Source organism: Lissotriton vulgaris, chromosome 5 (assembly GCF_964263255.1).
Source record: "Lissotriton vulgaris chromosome 5, aLisVul1.2, whole genome shotgun sequence".
In the NCBI taxonomy this organism is placed as follows: Eukaryota; Metazoa; Chordata; class Amphibia; order Caudata; family Salamandridae; genus Lissotriton; species Lissotriton vulgaris.
Window position 1 is genome coordinate 1,882,457,808 of NC_141693.1, and position 19,460 is coordinate 1,882,477,267.

The 19,460-nt window shown below is 44.7% G+C and overlaps 1 protein-coding gene across 1 annotated transcript in view; it reads left to right on the forward strand.

The window, feature by feature from the left end:
- The window catches only part of LOC147717618 (E3 ubiquitin-protein ligase TRIM39-like), a 229,897-nt gene that overhangs the window by 179,740 nt on the left and 30,697 nt on the right, over positions 1 to 19,460 (forward strand). Inside the window, exon 6 of the mRNA XM_086924409.1 lies at positions 9,838 to 9,864. Coding sequence (XP_086780535.1) covers positions 9,838 to 9,864 — 27 coding nt within the window. The remainder of the gene's footprint in view (positions 1 to 9,837; positions 9,865 to 19,460) is intronic.

Sequence of the window (19,460 nt, forward strand, 5' to 3'; positions counted from 1 at the left end):
GCCGTGGGCATTACAAATCCCAAATGAATGAATGAATAAATAAATAAATAAATAAGGGACGGTCCTCCACTTTTGTAATGCTATATGCTTGCCCATTTGCTAATCCTATGCTGATCTGGAGCAAATTATGGGCTTATTTCTTCCTGATTATGCGAGCAGCTGCTTTGAAAAAGTAATTCTTGATGGCTTTGGGGCTCCCAAACAACTCTTTAGATATGGCAATGTCATGCAGACTCTTTGCCCAGGCCCAAGGGCTGCTCTGTGTCTCTTCACCACAGTACTAGGTTTGGCTCCTTTGTTGTTGTGAGGGCTGGCTCACTGAATGTTCAGAGCAGTAGCAGAGCATGTACAGCAGGGGGACAGACATGGGCATATTCCTTGCTGGTCTAAATCACTAACGTTTCCTATGCACAAATCATGGAGGATATACAGTCATGCCCTGTTTGTTTAAGGGCGAGGTCTAGGCCATATAAGAGATGCACTTATGTTAAACATTGACAACGTTGTCAAATAACCCCTAGTGCAGATGAGGAGTTTCATATGTTGGTGGGCTGTCTGAAATGGCTTCAGAGTCTCTTCATTTTCTCTGGCCCAGTGCATCAGCACTTGTATGTAGCATGGGGATGAAGTACATTCCTTCTGGCATACACAACACTGAGCTCATTGACCTTGTTCTTCTCTTTCTTGGGGGACATGTCATACTTCAGATAGTAGTGACTGCGATAAGTCGATCCCGCTTGGCCGGGGTATTTGTCTGGTTGTTCTCTTCCCAGAAGGTTCTGTTACGCCTGGTATCTTTAAAAGTTTTCTGTAGTTGGCTGTTTCTGCTGTTTAAGTGTGTTTTGCAGTTGGTTTGACTATGGTGTATCTTTGATTAAGGGTTTATGCAGGCTACTAAATCCTTGATCCCGGACTAGGCCGCGCACAGGCCGCAGAACCCCTCCTTGCAACGGACCTGCCGCTCACTACTTCGGCGCTTCCCGGACTATCTGCCCCCCGTCGTCAGCGCTCCTACCTGGGTGGTGGGGAGAGCGCCCCTTCTCTCAGGCGGTGGATCTACCGGGCTGAGTGCCTGCTGTCCCTGAGGACTTTGCTACGGTACGTGGGGCCTCCCCAACTCGACTCGGCTGCAGTGGATAGTGTACCGGCGGCTCCTGGGGCAATCTACGGTAGCGTGATTTATGATTGGTGTGGGGGAGCGTTGTTCCTCCGTAGCGCGCCCTGCTTGCTGTGCCCTCCCCCTCTCCCTAGATTTGCTCTGCTGACTACCTATGCTGAGAACTTTGATGGGTGGCACTGGGTCGCCATGTGGGAGTGCAGCTGGGGAGGCCTTGGAATATAGTTGACTGCCGAGATTCTGCTGGGTGCGTGGCGTCCCGCATCATTTAACTACACTGTGCAGTGGCTATGTGATTCGCCTGTGGTTCCCGGGCATAAAATCAGTGCGACTACTGGTGGAGCGACCCTTGCGCATGGGGAAGTAAACTGGAGGCATGCGCGGCTGGATTCTCACTCGGCCTAGAGGGTGTATCAGAGTGCCTCTGTCGGGCGCTCAGTGTGACATTAACTGAATCCCTGCCATTACTACCCGGCAAAGAGAGAGTGCATAATGGGTAACCCAGACAAGTCCCAACCACGCCTTAATTTTGAATTACGCAAAGGCGGCGAAGCTACTCAAAACTTGGCCTCTGACTCAGAACTGGAATCGGCCTCACAGGGCCCTACAGCGTTGGAGAAATCGCTAGCTGCCATACAGGCGATAGATAATAAGATAGAGGCCCTCAATGGCAGGATGGGCCATTTCTCTGCGAAACTTGATAAGCAGGCAGTGCGTATAGGTGAGGCCGAGCAGCGCATAAAAGACACAGAGGACGGCCTGCAACACGTGGCTGCGAAAACTGCGGACATCATGAAGCTCCTCGCAATTATACAGGCGAAGAATGAGGACATTGAGGCGAGATCGAGGTGCAACAACATTCGCATCTTAGGCTTGCCAGAATCTACGAATGTGGGGCGCCTGGAAGACCATATGGAGACGATGCTGCGTGAAATCTGTGGGGCGGACAAGCTGTCACTTATGTTCGCTGTTGAGCGAGCCCATCAGTCCCTGGCGGCTCGCCCTCCTCCGGGAGCTCCACTGCATTCTATAATCGCTCGGTTATTGAATTTTAGAGATCGGGACTCTGTTTTGCGTATCACCAGACAAAAGGCCACGATCACTTATCAGAATAATGTACTATCTTTCTACCCGGACTTTACAGCACAGGTACAGGCGGCTCACAAGAAGTTCCAAAATGTCAAGAAGGTGTTACTGAAGGAACAGATCCTGTATGCAATGCTCTACCCAGCGAGGCTGCGTATTGGGGAGCCCGACGGAGGTAAAATCTTCACGAATCCAAAGCAAGCAATGGAACACACCAGATACCTGCGGCGGAGATGCAAATCACCCAACCTTATGTCTGATGTCGATGACTGAATAGTAGGGGGGCATAGTCCCTGCAGCTATATGTGCTCCAGTTTGCTGTTTATCCTGGTTGGTTGGGTTGTGATTTCCCTAAAGATGTGACTGTTGACTGATGAGCCATTTAGGTATTTAAAAATGTTGGTGGGATATAACTTACATTGTTAATTAGGTCCGCACTATGTGCCTGGAAGACCGTGGGTTTGGATGTATGACCCCTACTATTTTGTTTGACACGGGAGGATGGGACTACTCGACCGGTGGTCCCTTTGCCAGATTGTTTCTGCTTTCCTAGAGGATGGACTCAGTGGTGGGCTAATTAACTGTATGCTCGGTGGCCCCCTCCCTCCTAGAGAATGGAGTGGACTTAGCCGCTATGTTCCCCGATGGGCAGTACCCACAAGTTATGATGTATTTTACTGTTATTGTTGGACGGAGAGGGAGGGTGGATTGTGTCTTTGGCACTTTGGGATTGCTGAAGTGGGTGGAGGGTTGGGGGGGTTGTTTATACTTCCTGTATAGGTCTTGCTTTCGCATATGCATCTGTATCTCGGAGTAGCTTGCTGCATTCATAGGTTTTTGCAATGGGTTATAGATGACAGGTGAACAATATAATTGTATTATTTGGAATGTTCGCGGCCTAAACACGCCTAGGAAGACGAGTCAATTGTTGGCACAATTGGATAGACATAACATTCACATTGCTCTCCTACAGGAGACCCATTTCAGCAGGCACACAGAGGGGTCGGTGGCACGTAGGTGGGCATCATATCGCCTTGCCTCATCCTATTCCACTTATGCGAGAGGGGTCCTCATTCTTATTAAGAAGGGAGTCCAGTTTCAACCTATTGAAACCTGTATTGACAATGAGGGCCGTTGGGCGATGGTACATGGGAAGTTGTGGAGGGTGTTGGTGACTATTGCGGGTCCAGGAGTGTACTAATGAGCGGTTCAAGAGGTCCAATATTTATACATGGTGCCAGTCTTTGAAATTGGGAAATCTTCTAGGCTACAACCACATCTGGTTGCATAAACTACGACTCTGGCATAGTTCTACAAGGTTTGGTTTCGCACCCACAGGTGACCCAGGTGAACCTAGTATAGTGCACCAGCACTGAATGTGAAAGACCGGTTAATGTAGTCTTGAAGAACCCCGCTCAATACATAGTTAAGATGATGTCATTGCTTTTGGCTTACTAACAATACCTGGAAAGAAATTAGGGGCACCGGGGTAACAGTAAACCTATTTCGCTCTTCTCTGTATCTCACACACAGTACTAAGAACAGACACTTTTAACTAAAAGTAGTTATTACAAGAGGGAAAACCTTTTTCTTAGTACATCTAAAATAATGAGAAAGGACATCATAAAAATAGAAGCCTAACCCCCTAAAACCTACTTCTATGGGCTACCCTAGGAGAGCATGTAGTAGAGTAACTTTAACCAACAATAAACCAGCACCCCTCTTGAGCATATGATTTGAGCAGCGCCGAGACACCTCAGGGTATTTGCGTTCTATATAAATTGTATAAATAAATAAATAAATAAAAACTTGCAGGCTAGAGTTTTTTAGGGAGAAACCGTGCACTTCATACCTTGTTGACCGCTCAGGTTGTTGTTATCAGAAAAGCCCTGAAAGAAGCATTCCTTGTAAAAGGCAAACATGCGCTGCTTTAGCAGCCTCTCTCAAGTACTCTGCTATTATCAATGTTAGGCAGGATGCATCGTCCTCCCTGAGTGCCAGCATCAACCAAGATCATCTTCGGACAGTATCTTGAGGAATAATCTGGAGCAAAAGACCTCTCTACCTAAGGGCTCGAGTGGTGGTCCTTAAATCCTTAACATAATCAAGAATGAACACCTCTGACATAATTTTGGGAATGTGGTACATAGAGGATGGGCGCCAGAGAAAGGATCCTAGACATATCTTTAAGAAGAGTGGAGACAAGTGGACGTCAATTCAAACTACACCTCTTTAATTAATTGTCTAAGAACGTTTCTTGATGGCCCGACATATTGAAAAGGAAACACTTGTTCCAGACTCAGTGTCTCATCAAGTATTATATCTGGGTCATTATAGAAATCACTTGACACTCTCTCAGTTCTACGAATGATAAGGGCAGACGGCAATCATGTTATTCTTGTTTATAACAGATATCTTAGGGAGTTGACAGAATTTGGGAGGAGTGTTATCAGAGATGGAATTGGGAGCCTGAATGGAATGGATTTGGACTTTAGGAACTTTATGTCATCAGGTTTCTTTGTGTGCTGCGGGCAAGCCCTTTGAAATGTAAGTGGTGCAGGGAACGGTTCTGCCAATACATAGTGCCCTATTCATTGCCTGGGCACAGTACACATTCCTAACAAAGGAACCATTAACGGGCCCAGACAGCTGAAAACTCCTAGAAGGCCTCAGAAACGTTTTTTAAAAGTGAAATTTTCAAAATAGTAATGTAAAATTCGCCTTCCCCATAAAGAGGATTTAAAATTACAATTTATTTGAGTCCAAACATGATATTTCTAACTGCTCTCAATCAAAAGTTAGCAACTATTAAATGTAACAAAAAGGTAATGGTGGCAGGCCTGAGCCATGTTTTAAAAGACTACCTTAGTGGGTGGCATATTGTGTGCTGCAGGCCAACTAGTAGCATTTCATTTACATGGTCTGGGTACCTGTAGTACCATATACTAGGGACTTATAAGTAAATTATGTGTACTGATCCAGTGTAATCCAATGTTACCATGTTTTAGGAAGAGAGTACAAGCACTTTAGCCCTGGTTAGCAGTCGTAAAGTGCACAGAGTCTTAATGGCAAAAAAACGAATTCAGAAAACACTAGGGATGAAGGCAAAATATTTGGGAGTGATCCTGAAGAGAGGGCCAGGTCCAAAAAAAGTCATTGGTGCCCTAAACATGGCCGTTTAAGGTTCATTGACCATACGGGGTACAAGACAAGTTTTCAAAAGACCAGCACCATAGACTTCCGTCTCTTCTCCTGATTTGTTGGTTAGAATACACATCTCGAACATGGCAGAAGGAAACCACTTGTGTGGCGGGTGAGCAGAGGGAATTAAAGTAAGAACGTTTATTTGCTCTGCGGCTCTTGAGACTTGGGGCATGGACATTTATCCAGTGGGAGGTTATTTGGCGTGTAGAGTCTGTTTCCTCTGCTCTTGCACTGAATTCTAGAAACGTCTTGAGAGTTTGCTTGGACTGAGTAGAGAATGATGCTGGGCAGGGAATGCTGTATCGTGTAGTGAGGCGATGTGCTTGCTCCGTCTTTCAGACACATTTTGAGAGCTCTTTCGAATGCTATTCTATATAGTGCCTGGTTTGCAGAACAATTGTGAAAAGTCATGGCAAGAAGTTCTGCCATAAATGTAACATACCTACTATAAAGTATTCACATAAATGGTTGTATTTTAATTAAAAAAAATGAAACAAATGTGTTTATATAATAAAAACTGTTTGCATACTAATATTAATAATAAAACAAGCATTGTCAAAGATGGTAGGTCTCACTTTTGGTTCCTAATGGCTCTGCCAGTACCATTTGGCAATGCTCTACAGGGTCAATGGAAAATCAGTAAGGTTAAATTGTCAGAGAGGACCTGGAGTGATGGATGGGAATGTGAGAGGTGACGAGGGACTGAGAGAGGAGAAGTAAGAGAACAACGAGTCAGACAGGAGGGAATGAGCGGCGTGAAGTCCACGGGAAGGGGGGAGTAAGCTGAAAGTAGGAGAACTTGTTCACATGCAAATGTAGTTATGACAAAATGTAAATGTAAATGTAGGTATACTTATATAGCGCGACCTGTCACCACAAGGGCATCCTGGCGCTTGCCTAGGGAACCCTTCCTGGTATTCCCCTGTGAGAGGCCCCGGCAGGGTATCCACAAGGTGAAAGCCAGGCATCCCGCCGCGAGGGGCCGTTGTGGAGATTAAGCAAGCTATTGCCCAGAGTCGCAGAGCGTGAACCCGTGAGTCGAGAAGGCACCGGAGCGAGAATTATGGAGACCGTGGAATTTTTAGCCCAAGACCCGCCGAGGCGGGGAATTGAACCCTGGTCCAGGGCCGATCTCAGCTTCCGGGTCTGCCGCCTCTAACCCCTGAGCCACACTTCTCCACAAAGCATTTCACACCGGATGTGCTTTGTGAGCTACTCCCATCGCAGCCTCCTACCCATTCAGTGATCTGTCGTAGACCTGCCTATATGGAAAAGCACATCTCCATGAATATATGAGCACACAAGGTCGAAGAGATTACAGAGCGCAAGGGGGGTAAAGGAGATGTACACGAGAAACATGAAGTGCATGAGGGCATTTGCCAGTACATATGGGGAGAGAAGAAAAGAGCTGGAAAACAAATACACACAAATGAAGTACTTATTAATAAGTTTAAACAAGCACTGGCGTTGCCAATAGGTCTCGCAGTAGGAAAGTTTGAGCTATTGGTTTTCTAAATGACATTTTATTTTTTTGTTTTGTGATTTACAATGCCCATACTTTTAACTTTTCGCATTAGGAAAGTTTGAGCGATTGGTATTGTAAATTACACTTTTTTAATTTATGTGTTGGTTTTGAAAATAGCAAAATTAATAGCTTTGTCAGTTACAATGTCAATAGTTTTAACTTTCGCAAATGTGACACCTATAGCATTTGTAATGCAATGTGTGTTGTATTTACGTGATTTAGATGTATTGATATTACAAATAACAATGGCTTTTAATTTTGTAAATAATTAATACTTAAATAAAAGTTATTGTAATTTATAATGGCAATAGCTTAAACGTTTGTAGATAAATTTTGTGAAGATTATGTTCAGTGTATTTTATTGTGACGAAAATCCAAGAACATTGCATTTGCACCTACACACACATATGTGTTGTAGCACTGAGAGGTGTGAGGGTGAGGGGGTGTGAGGGTGAGGGTGAGTGGGTGTGTGAGTGTGTGAGGGTGAGTGAGGGGGTGTGAGGATGAGAGTGTGTGAGGGTGAGGGTGTGAGGCTGAGTGAGGGTGAGAGGGTTGTGAGAGAGGTGAGGATGAGGGGGTGAGTGAGGGGGAGGGTGGGTGAGGGTGCGGGTGAGTGAGGGGGTGTGAGGGTGAGAGTGTGTGAGGGTGTGAGGCTGAGTGAGGGTGAGAGGGTTGTGAGGGGGGTGAGGATGAGGGGGTGAGTGAGGGTGGGTGAGGGTGTGACCAGTTAGATATGGTTGGTATATGTTAAACATAATGAGGATAAGAAATGGACCGTAGAGCGTTAGATATATATGTTTACGGTATTTGCAAATAGAGGAAAGCGTCCCCACCCCTGAAAGGAATACTGGCAGGATAAAAACACTTATTCATAATTCTATAGGTAGTATTTTTTTTTTGTGAGTTGTATCAGCACGCGTACAAACCAGTAGTAGTTTGCGATAAGGTATATTAATTACAGAAAGTTTTTTTTTTAAACCATCTGCACGTTTGACCTCTACATACAGATATGCCATTTTCGGTTTATGCTGAAATCATTGAAGGGAAGTATAGTAATTCTTGTTCAAAAGGAGAGAACAAAATACTTATTCAATTGCCCTGGGAAGATCCTGGCAAAAATAAGCTCGCTTGAGTTAATTCACATGTGATGGAAAGCAGGAAGAATGTTCCCGAACACGCTGATGCAAATTGAACTATTTAAAAAAAGGTTGGCGAGCACTTGTCAGAAAAAGCGCTGCGCCCGCAAATAAAATTAAAGCGCTTATAAATCCGGCGACACATTGATTTAAATTGAAGCATTTTTAAAAAGACCTAAAAAGAGATCAGTGTATGATCCTGGTGACTAGTGGGGCAATAAGTAAGCAAAACCAGTACTCAAATGCATCTGGTTCTGGTGTTGCGGGCTGCTAATCAGCTGCTGTAGGGAAGGAGGGAAGGGGGCGAGTTGGAGCCCGGCACAGCGGCTCATTATATAGCTGGAAGAGGCTTTTGTCGGTGAAACCGTGGGTGGAGCAACAAATGGGCAGGCTGTTTTGGGGGGCTATAGGGGGAGCAGATGAAGCTCCAAATATAATTAAAGCGAATCGCTTGTAATATCGGAGCTACGCTGATGCAAATTGAACTATTTAAAAAAAGGTTGGCGAGCACTTGTGAGAAAAAGCGCAGCGCCCGCAAATAAAATTAAAGCGCTTATAAATCCGGCGACACATTGATTCAAATCGAAGCATTTTTTTAAAAAAAAGACCTAAAAAGAGATCAGTGCATGGTCCTCGTGACTAGTGGGGCAATAAGTAAGAACAAGACGGCGGGAAGGCAGAGAAGGGAAGGTGAAATCCGACACGGCGGGCAGGGGAGGGGGCCGAGTGGGGAGAGCGGCGATGAGGGTGTGAAGCAGCAGGGGCCTATGAAGTGAAGCTAAGCTTCACTTCAAAGGTGTGGGAGGAGTGCTGCTACGGCCTGGGCGAAGCTGGCTGGGGAGGGGGAGGAGAAATACAAGTAAGGCTGTGCGCGGGGAGAGAGAGGGGAGGTGCTGGAGCTGGGGAACAGATGGCAGTGAAAGTTTATGGCCCAAAAGCGCGTGCCTGTGGCCACGTGAACTCGAAGAAAGCCGCATGAAAAAACCCGTGGTTTCACGAGTATTTTGAGCACTTGAATTCTCGCTCCGCTCAATGCGCATGCTCATTGATAGGTCGCAAGACCTAAAAATCCCTAAAAGTGAGCAGTGGAATAAAGAAGTCTGCTAATCAGAGAGATTGTAAAGAGGCTAAGCTCCAGAGGAGGGACAAACATAAGATGGACAAGCTGGTACAAGGAAAGCTACTGAATAAGAAGCAAAGAAATGAGTGACAATAACGGCATCAAATGCCCCTTTAAGTTAATGATATGCCCACAGTGTATTTTTTGCAACCAAATAGCTTGCCCTGCTCAGTAAGGTCGGCCTACAAATGAAATATCAGTGATTTTTCAATGTATTGTGGATATAGTTAAGGGCTAGGTCAGCAGTTGGTTGTAGGGTATGGGATGGGGCTAGAAACGAGTAATGGTTAGGGTTAAGGACTTTAAGGAAGTTATGGGTAGAGTAAAGGATTGGCTTAAGTTCATGATTATTATAAGGAATGAGGTTTAGGTTGTGGTAAGGAGTTGGGGTAGGGTGAGGCATAGGAACAGAGTTAGGCTATGTTATGGATTAATTGCGGTTAGGATTTGAATAAGGGATAATGAGCAGTGCAGTTAGAGTTGGGGTTGGAGTATGGGTTTGGGGTACTTGCCTTTTTCAGTGAATTACATTTCATAACATCTGCACGTACAGTAAACCTTTTTAATTGTTAACCTTGATTGTTGATTGTTGATCTAAATGTCTGTATTTTCTGTTTGTGTTTACACCTACCTGTATTTTTTTTTGTAGAGTGGAGATGGGCCCGCAGATTTGCAGGTAACTAAATGCTGCTCTTCCTTTTGATCTGCTGCTTCTTAATTCTTTCATTTCTTAATGTTTCGGAATATTTGTAGTGAGTTGCTTCTAAAAGTCTCTCTGTGTCTTGATATCATTCCTGTATTATAATGCATGCAAGATGCTCTCTGCTGTTAGTCAGATGGACTCTTTTTTTCCCTCTTCTGTTATTTTCCTTGCTTCGGCAGTAGAGCACAATAGAACATAGATCAGCGTTTTGGGAGAGAACGGACAATCAGTCCTGCTGCTGGGGTCTGCAGCATGCTGTGATGTGTACCACTGCAGGAACTTCTGGGATCCGCTGCAGTCCATGCACTGCTGGGGCCTGCACTTGCTGCTGGGATCGGCAGCACGCCTGGAGCCTGCACTGATGATGGGCTCTCTAGTACTGCTGGGGACTGCACTGATGCTGGGACCTGGATTGATGCTGGAGTCTGTGGCACTCCTGATGTCTGCAGCAATAGTGGAGTTTGCAGCACTGCGGGGTCCTGTTGCACTGCTGAAGTCTGCATGGCTGCTGGGGTCTGCACAACTGCTATATTCTGTAGTGCTGCTCGAGTCTGCTGTGCTCAGAGGCGTAGCTAGACCTACTGACACCCCGGGCGGCCCCTAAGTTTGCTGCCCTGTGCGGGTAAGAGATGGGGTGTTGGCTGATGGACATCTTGTTCTGGGGGATGTGGGGGGGAGCGATGGACGACTTGTCACTTGTTCTCGTGGTATGGGGATGGCAGTCGCCCAACACGACTTGCTCACCTCTGCTGGGCCAAAAAGAGTGTTTCCCGGGGCGCACTGCAACCCCTCCCCTCCCCCCCCATCCCCCCCCTATCCGCCCAGCTACGCCACTGGCTGTGCTACTCGGATTTGCTTCTGAAGTCTTCACCGCTGTGTTATATTCCCGGCTTGCGAGGCAGCTTATTCCTTACATTACCCTAGAAAATAACATTTCAGTAGGTAACTTTTGCGCACATTTTGCATGCACGACAATGTTGGATTAGTTTCTCTAAAACTACTTTGTTTACACATCCAGCTTTGCAGAACATTATCCCCATGCCTGGAACATCATGTACTAGGCTTCTTTATGCACTAGGTAAAAAAGACGTCCTGTCTTCATCCACGGAGCAACAACTCTATCTACATATCCATAACATCCCTAATCTAGCGTGCACATGGCGAAGGCTGCATTTTATAATAAATAATAATTGGCATCTCGATAGATTTGTAGAGGAGGCACTACTGGTGACACCGAAGGTCCCTGCATGTTGAGAAATCATCATGCACCAGTCTGACATTCCGTGAGTGTGTGTCCAACTCGAGACCAAGACTATGTTCTTCACATTCTCCCATGAAGTAATGGCGTTGGATCGTCCCTAGGGAGATTCTTGGCTCTACACTTACACATACTCTAGGTACACTTAGAGAAGGGTACGCTTCATAGGAGTACGTTGGATTACCATTTTGCATATATGCCTGCATATATTCATTGCTTTAGCACCATGGTAGAAATGTATCTATTGTTCACTTTTTTGGTGCTTGTAATCTCCTTCATTTGCTTCTGTCTCCTAATCCTTGCAGCACATGCACTTTATACAAGAATAACATTGGCTCAATACATATATTGAAAACGTCTCACTGTGTATTCTCTGTATACTGCTCTGAGAACAAGTAAGCACGAGTGACTGAGCAAAAGGTTCTGTACTGTTTCCACGATCCCGGAGTGTTCAGGTTTGTCCTGTTCAGTAGTTGCCTGAAACTGTTCGCTCCCTTGTAGGGTAGGGTGTCCTACAGTGGCACTGTGAGCTAGCTGGTCTATAGGCCAAAATATCCTGCTGGGGTGTCGGGAATCACACCAAGCACTTAGTTTATGTTGTCCAAATAATGCGCAGATTCTACAGATTAGGAGGACCTACATGACAGCTGCAGGGAACAGCAGCGCTGCTGGAATCAGTGGTGCTGATGGGGTCTGCACTGATGCTGGGGTCAGTGGTGCTGCTAAGTCTGTGGTGACTTGATCGTGGATCTTATAGACTAGAAGCTTCCAACACAGCCTTTGGTTTATGTAAAAGAAGAGAATTTTGCATTCTATACACTATATAGAACCTCTGTGTTGAGCACAAAACACTTTTGACTAGTGCTATTTCATATCCTTGGTGGTAAATTAAGGCAGTGCTTGGTGCAAACATCGTTTATCACTGTATTATAAAAACAGGATTCTGGAGGTGGTTATGTCTCACAAGAATTTAATGAATATTTGCTGTGTGGCATTTTGTTGTGGTGGTTATTTATACTGTTGTTATGTGCTGCATTACTGCAAAGTGTTGCATTGTGGTCATTGTTTTGCTCTCTGCATTGACTTCTATGTGTTGTTCCCCTGTTATGTTGCTTTGTTTATGTTAATGTTTTAATCTGTTGTTTACTGTAGATTGGCCAACAATTGCTGCTATATTTCCAGCAAAAGCTAACATCTACCTTAAATGGCAATCACCTCCCAGAAAAAAACACCACTCTCTGAACACCAACTGCACAGGGCTGAAGTTTTTGCACTGCCACAGTGGAATGCTACACTTTGCACAATATATATATATATATATTTTTTAGCAAGTATAAGTTTACACACCAACATAAATTACAGCGATAAGGTAATATCAACCCCCACCCAGCGCCCCCCGTCTCTCCTCCGCCATCCCAATCGTAAAGCAAAAGATTAGGTACTAGAGGGAGAGAACCAATTGTCTCTGTTCTCTAATCATAGTTCAAAAAATAAGTAAATGGAATAAGAATAAAGAATTTCTTAACAATCATAATAAACAATAAACAATCAGTGAAAGCAAACCTATAAACTAACAACCAATACCTCCATTACAAGCAACATTGATAGGCGGTTAAAAAAATGAAAAAAAGTAGAGGGAACATGGCTTTCAAAGGCCCTACTGCTGTATCTGGTTGAGCCATGCAGTTAAAGGATCCCATATGATTAAGCCCTTCCTTTTTCCCCGGATACCTTTCTTAGCATAGATGGACTTCTCTAGAGGACATGTTGTAACCAATCGAGCCAGCCAATGGGGGATTTTAGGCTATCCATACAGAGGCTATACAGATACGCAAAATTGTCATGGCTACGAAAATAAATGTGCCACCGCTTTTCCTATTAACCTTGTCTTGAGTCCCTAACAAGATGGTTGTGGGGGTTAACTCAATGTCCAAAGAGAGGACTTTCCTTAAGAAGCACCTCTCTTTTAACAAGGAGTGAAGTGAGTTTCGGACAGGTAACAAACAACTGAACTGAGTCTGCATTGAACTCCGAACATCTAGGGCACAACGTCTCCATTTAGCAACCCTGCTAGGTGTGATGTACAGGAAAAAAGCAGTTTTAAAGAATTTCGCCTGCAATTTAGCTGAGAGCAGATCCTTTTGGGCGGATCTCAGGGCGCTATAGAAGATATTATGAGGGACCTCAAGCTTCAAATGCCATTTGCCAGCTATTTTGAGAAGATCATCAGGCATTTGACTGTTCAGAGCGGAATAGATGAATCTAATCCGGGGTAGAACGGGGGCTTTTCATTTGTCAATAAGGTCTATCTGAGTGAACCCAGCGGAACCACCAGCCTTTCGGGCCAAGAAATCTCTTATAGCAATGTACTTAAAAGCATCTTGGTCCCGTAGGTTATATTGAGTTTTAAGGTCAAAAAATGACTTTATTCCATTGATAGTGATTAAATCTCCTAGTTTTAGAATTCCCGCTTTATAACAATCCTGGAGGTAAGATCTCCTGAAAATAGCTGGCAAATTAGAGTTCATATTGATGGGAGAGTAGTAATCCAATCTGCCCAACCCATAAATCCTGCGAACTTTAAAAAAAATATATTTTCGCCACGCTCCTCATGATCTTATATCTGACCTGTTTGTAAAAGCCAAAAGTCACATGCCGCCGCAGGCATCCACTGGCCTCCCCCCCCAAGCAATAGTTGGAAGGGAGACGGGACCCTAGTGGTTGTAGTACAGGAATGTTCGTGTAGCAATTTCAAGCTATACTGTAAAACCGAAGCCCAATAATATAATCTTATATTAGGCAGTGCCCATCCGACCCTCTCCCTAGGAAGAGAGAGTTGCTTGAAAGCCCATTTAGGCTGAGAGTATGCCCAGATAAATTGTGAAAAAAGTTGTTAAAATCTCTGAAGCATAGTCTTGTTGAACTCTAGGGGGATGGCACTGAAACATAGAGTAGCTTAGGGAAATAAGTCATCTTAATGACATTACATCCCCCCACTATGGTCAGATGCAAATTATTGAGCCAGTTAAGCGCTCTTTTAGTATCTGCTACTAGTGGGATTAGGTTTTCTGCCACGATCATGTCAGTATTTGCGACCACAGTCACCCCCAAGTATTTAGCTTTCGGGATGACCCGACTATCCACCCAATTGAATTTGTTATTTAAAATGATATGGGCTTTGTTTTCATTAACAGCATACCTCGAAATTTTCCCGAACTCCTGAGCCTCCTGTTCCAATGCTAAAATAGCGCTCTCAGGATCCGGGGTTGTTTCGGCCAAATCATCGGTGTAGGCCATGATTTTAATTTCCTAGCCAAATCTGCTCACTGCTCTAATTGCTTGGTTGTTTTCTATTATTTTGATCAAAGGATCTATATAGAGAGCGAAGAGCAGTGGGGGGAGGAAGGACACCCTTGTCGAGTACCCGTGATATTTTGAACTGTTCTGTCAACTTCCCATTTATTGATACACTGGCTATGGGGTTAATGTAAAGGGCTTGAATGGCTTGGATTAACTTTGGCCCGAACCACATCCTTCTCATGACGCTCCAGAGAAACTGCCAGGAGACCCGGTTGAATGCCTTTTCAGCATCTAATCGGATTAGCGACATCGGGTCTCCTGTTATCTGAGCCGCGTCGAATAATGTGACGGTCCGTCAAATGTGTTCTGTAGTACCTTTCTTGGGAATTAACCCATGTTGCCAATTTGACACTAGTGGTTCAACTCTTTACCAAAGTCTGGTTGCAAAGATGTTTGAAAATATCTTCGAATCACAATTGATGAGAGTAATCGGCCTGTACGACCCCATTTCAGGTGGCGACGTATCCATTTTGGAGAAGATTATGATTTTAGCATTAGACCAGGAAGCAGGTGGAGGAGCACCGTGGAATATAGAAGCTACCAGTAAAGTGAAAGTAGCCTTTATTTGGTGAGCGAAGATCTTATAAAACTCAACCAGGATACCACCAGCCCCTGCGGCCTTCCCATCTGGCAAACTGGCTAGCGCTATAGCAATATCCTCCCAAGTCAGAGGTTCCTCGAGTTGTACACAGTCTTCAGCGCTAAGTTGGGATGGAGTTATTTTCTCTAGGTATTTAGTGATCTCGTCCACTCTCAGATCTGCTGGACTATTGTTTGCATTAAGTTTAAAATTGCTTTATATACTTGGGGCTTCCTGCCAACAATGCCAATTGATCGTCAGCTTTCCAATTGCAGGGTAAGTTAATATGAAAGTCACCGCAAATGATAATTGGGGAGGGCCAATGGGCGAGTTCTCCTGTGATCCAGTTAAAAACCACGGGGTCATCCATATTACTCCTTTAGATGGAACATAAGGTAAAGGAGGAGTTTGGAGATAAGCGATATTCAGCTACAACCCATCTTCCTAGAGGATCAGATTTCACACTGGTAGGTTTTAATGGGTCTCTATTTTCTCCCATGACCCCTATACCTTTTATTTTTGCTCCTTGTGTAGTTCCCCCATGACTCTATATCCTAGTGAGTTCAGTAGATGTTTGTGCGATCCCTCAATGTACGTTTCCTGGAGGCTGACAATGTCAGCCCCTAGTGAGCGCAGGCCCAGTGCCACTTTCTGTCTCTTCAGGGCATCATTCAGCCTGCAGATGTTGACTGAAACTATTCTTAGTGTGCTGATGTTATTCATTAATGCATTTTAATCAGTAGGACCATTTTAGACAATATGCAGATTGTGTTCCCCACATGATCAAGGATATATTCAATTTCATCTAGTGTACAGAACAAATGTAAAAAAATTCCTTCACCCTAACAAGCCCATTTTGTGCATTTATTTTACCTTTTGTTCCTTTTTTTTTAGCTCATTCAAAATGTTTAGCCTTAGATATGGATTTACTTTTGCCATTAATAGTGCAATAGTGGTGAGTGCCCTTAGTCCCTCATCTCAAAACAATTTCCCACCCCCACCCCTCCCACACCCACCTCCAACCTAGCTTAGAGCAATCAGGAAAACCCTGAATGATGGTAATCAGAAATGGGTCCCTGCCGCTAAGTCCAGCGTTAAAACAAATATAAAGAGTTTCAGCTATATCAATTCTTCAAGGGGAAAAAACAGAAAAGGTGGAGGATTTAAGAAAACGGGAAAAAGAAAAAGAAATCCCAGTAAAGGTGAGCAGCACCAAAATTCGAGGGCTGGTCTGACTAGCCATCTATGCATCCCCCACATGAAGTATGTAATAAATAGAGTAACAGAGCAGATAAAAAGAGAGGAATAAGGTTATAAAACAATGACTTTAGAAATGTTTTGTGAGCTTGGGAGAATATTTTATTTTTTAACTCTAGCTCTTTCTAGCTTTGATTTCCCCAAATATTCCCCGCTCTTGATGTCAGACAAGAAGATTCAGAAGGCCCCATTTAGAATAACTTTCAATCTGGCAGGGTTCATTAAGTACACTTGGGCTCCCAACTGTTGGAAGGGGGGAATTAGTTGACACAGGCGCCATCTCCGCTCCACTGTGGAGTGGCAAAAGTCAGATTTTGCAAAAATATTACTCCATTAGAGCGCTTCTGGGAGTTTGGACAGGCTTGGTCGTAGACCAGCTGCTTGAGAAGGAAGTTCCCGAAGAACACCAGGAAAGCGCTTGGTTTTCCTTAAGAAAAACTGATGCCGTTGCGTTGTTGTTTTAAATTAGATGGAAAGCGATGGGCCCGCTGAACTTCACAGTCCCAGTTCCAGGTCGATTTATCAGGAAAGGACCCTTGCAGGAGTTTCACTATATTGCGCCTTGGATCATCCCCCTCCACTCCTTATGGTACACCGAGTAGACGAAGGTTATTTCTTCGTTGTCGGTTTTTCTGCTCTTCCATCTTCGTGATTATGTCCGTCAGACATGCAGCGTTGGAGGAACCCTGATCTTTAACAACAGAGATTTCCGTTTCCAGGCTTTCTGGTACGGCCTTCCACCATGTTTCATTTTTGTTTCATTTTTTCATGCCCCCTTGTAGTGTTTTGGCAGCCCCTTTAGCTGCGCGACTGTTGGTGCGAACCTCCTCTTGAAATTCCATAATTGAGGCCAAGATAGAAGCTAAAGAAGGCTCAGCCATAGCTGTGGTATCTGGTACAGTTTTTATATTCTCCCAGGATGCTGTCTGAGCTGCGTCCTCGTCGAGGGGGTAGGACATCTGTGAGTCTGAATAATCCCACTTTAGCTGGCTGTGTCGTTTTACTTTGCTTCTTGTTTTCTTCGGGTGCTGCACTGTACCAGTGTCTTTAGAAGAATCAATGCTATTATCTTTTCTAGAATTGGAACCACCCTCATCTGTGGTAAATCCAGAACCACCCGACACTGAGTAAAAAATGTCTCCGCCTAGCTCCGGAGTCCATGGGGCTGGAGGGCCACAGTTAGCTTCCAGGCTGCGGATGTAGTCGTTGATACCCGCTGTAGGGGGGTTAGGCCCCTTCCTCTGGGACACAGACTGTAGGAGCAGAATATAGCGTTGGAATAGCAAAGACAGGAGATGCTGGATCTCCCAAGCCCCCTATACCGCCGTTGTTACATTCTGTGGGTACTAAGGTAAAGATTTAGGGCCAGATGTAGGTAATCTCAATTTACCTATTCTAAAATACAGAATTTTACTAATTCGATATTCAAGAATAGGTTAATGGGATGTAGGTAATTTTTCGTTAAAAATTACAGAATCGGTAAGATTTGGTAATTACCAAATCGGTATTTACTGATTCGGTAATTGCCATTCATTCCTATGGGCCTAGAGGCCCACAGGAATGAATGGCAATTACCGAATCAGTAAATACCGATTCAGTAAAAGGGGGAAAACATTGAAGAGTGACAGGGTGTTTGTTACTTTGACACCCTGTTGCACCCCTCAGTTGGGTATGGGTGCACATGTGGCACACATACATGCCCTAAGGGCATGTATGTCTGCCACATGGCACCTTTAAAAATGCACTGATTTGCATTTTCAAAGGTATTCCTTATTTACCACCAACTTATAGTTGTTGGTAAATAACGAATCCTAAAATGGGAAAAGCACTAATTTGAGTGCTCCCTACATTGCAAATTCGGTGATTTACCAATTCAGTATTTTAAGGAATCGGTAAATTACCGATCCCTTAAAATACTGAATCAGTAAATTGGGATGTAGGTGGCCTTAATTGCAAATTCTGCAAATGCCCAATACCAGTCGGTAACGGCCGAAATTAGGTAATTTCGGCCGTTACCGACCGGTGTACTGGCCCTTAGTAGCCAGTGTCCGTTCTTCTAGTCCATCCCATTCCCCCCTGGGGCCACTATTTCCATGGATTGAACTGCGATGCAATTTGCCTCCTGGATGTTTATCTGTTGCTGGAGGACCAAATCGCCTTGTTTAGCCAGCACTGAGCTTTCTGGGTTGCACTCTGGGGACAGTATTGAATAAGGCATGGAGTCTATGGCTAAAGGTGGCGCCTTAACTCCTGAGAAGAGTTTAGCTACAGAGGGCTGTAGTCCTGTACCTTCTTTTGGGGCTCCTCTTCCCCCGAGTCTCCCTGTTGTCTTCCTAAGGACACTAGCCTCCCATTTACCTTTGGGTAGGTTTTCCGTCAGTCTGGCGTCTCTAGGAGCAGCCGTTTTCGCTTTGCTGCCTTTATCTGGTTTTAGCGCCCCTGGTCGACATAATCCAATTCCTGCTGTACCGCTTTTTTTTTCTCAACAGTATCACCAAGTCAAAGGAGGCCGAAGAGAATGCTGAGGCAACAATGTAATTAAACAGAAGCGATTGAATAGCCTCCTGAGCGCTGTGGCGAAAGTAAACACCCCACGCTCGATTACGACGTTTTCAGCATCCAACTCAGTCTCAATGGTCTGGAAGAAGAGAGCGGTCCCAAACGGGCCACACAAGTTCTGCTTTCTCATCTACAGCAGTCCGCATAGCCGATGACCGATCTGCCCGGCGGGAGCCGGCTGAGTGGCGTGGACTCAAGCTGACTCCATCTTGCTCCCAAATTTCGCACCTTGCACAATCTCACATTACTTCGAGTTCTACACTAGCAAAATAGCGCTACACTATTGGCGTCCATGCACACTCAGGTCCACTTTCCAAACTGTATGTCACTCTACGTCCATTGCTTCCAGCGGTGCTCACAACTCTAAGGGCCCGATGTAGGTGGCCCATTACCGGTCAGTAAACCTGAAATTCGGTAAATTTCAGGTTTACAGCCCGGTATTGAGCCATTTGATATGTAGGGGAAGATTCGGTAAATACTGAATCGGTATTTACCGAATCATCATTTACCTATTCGGTATTTACCGAATCGGTAAATGACATGTAGGAAGCACTT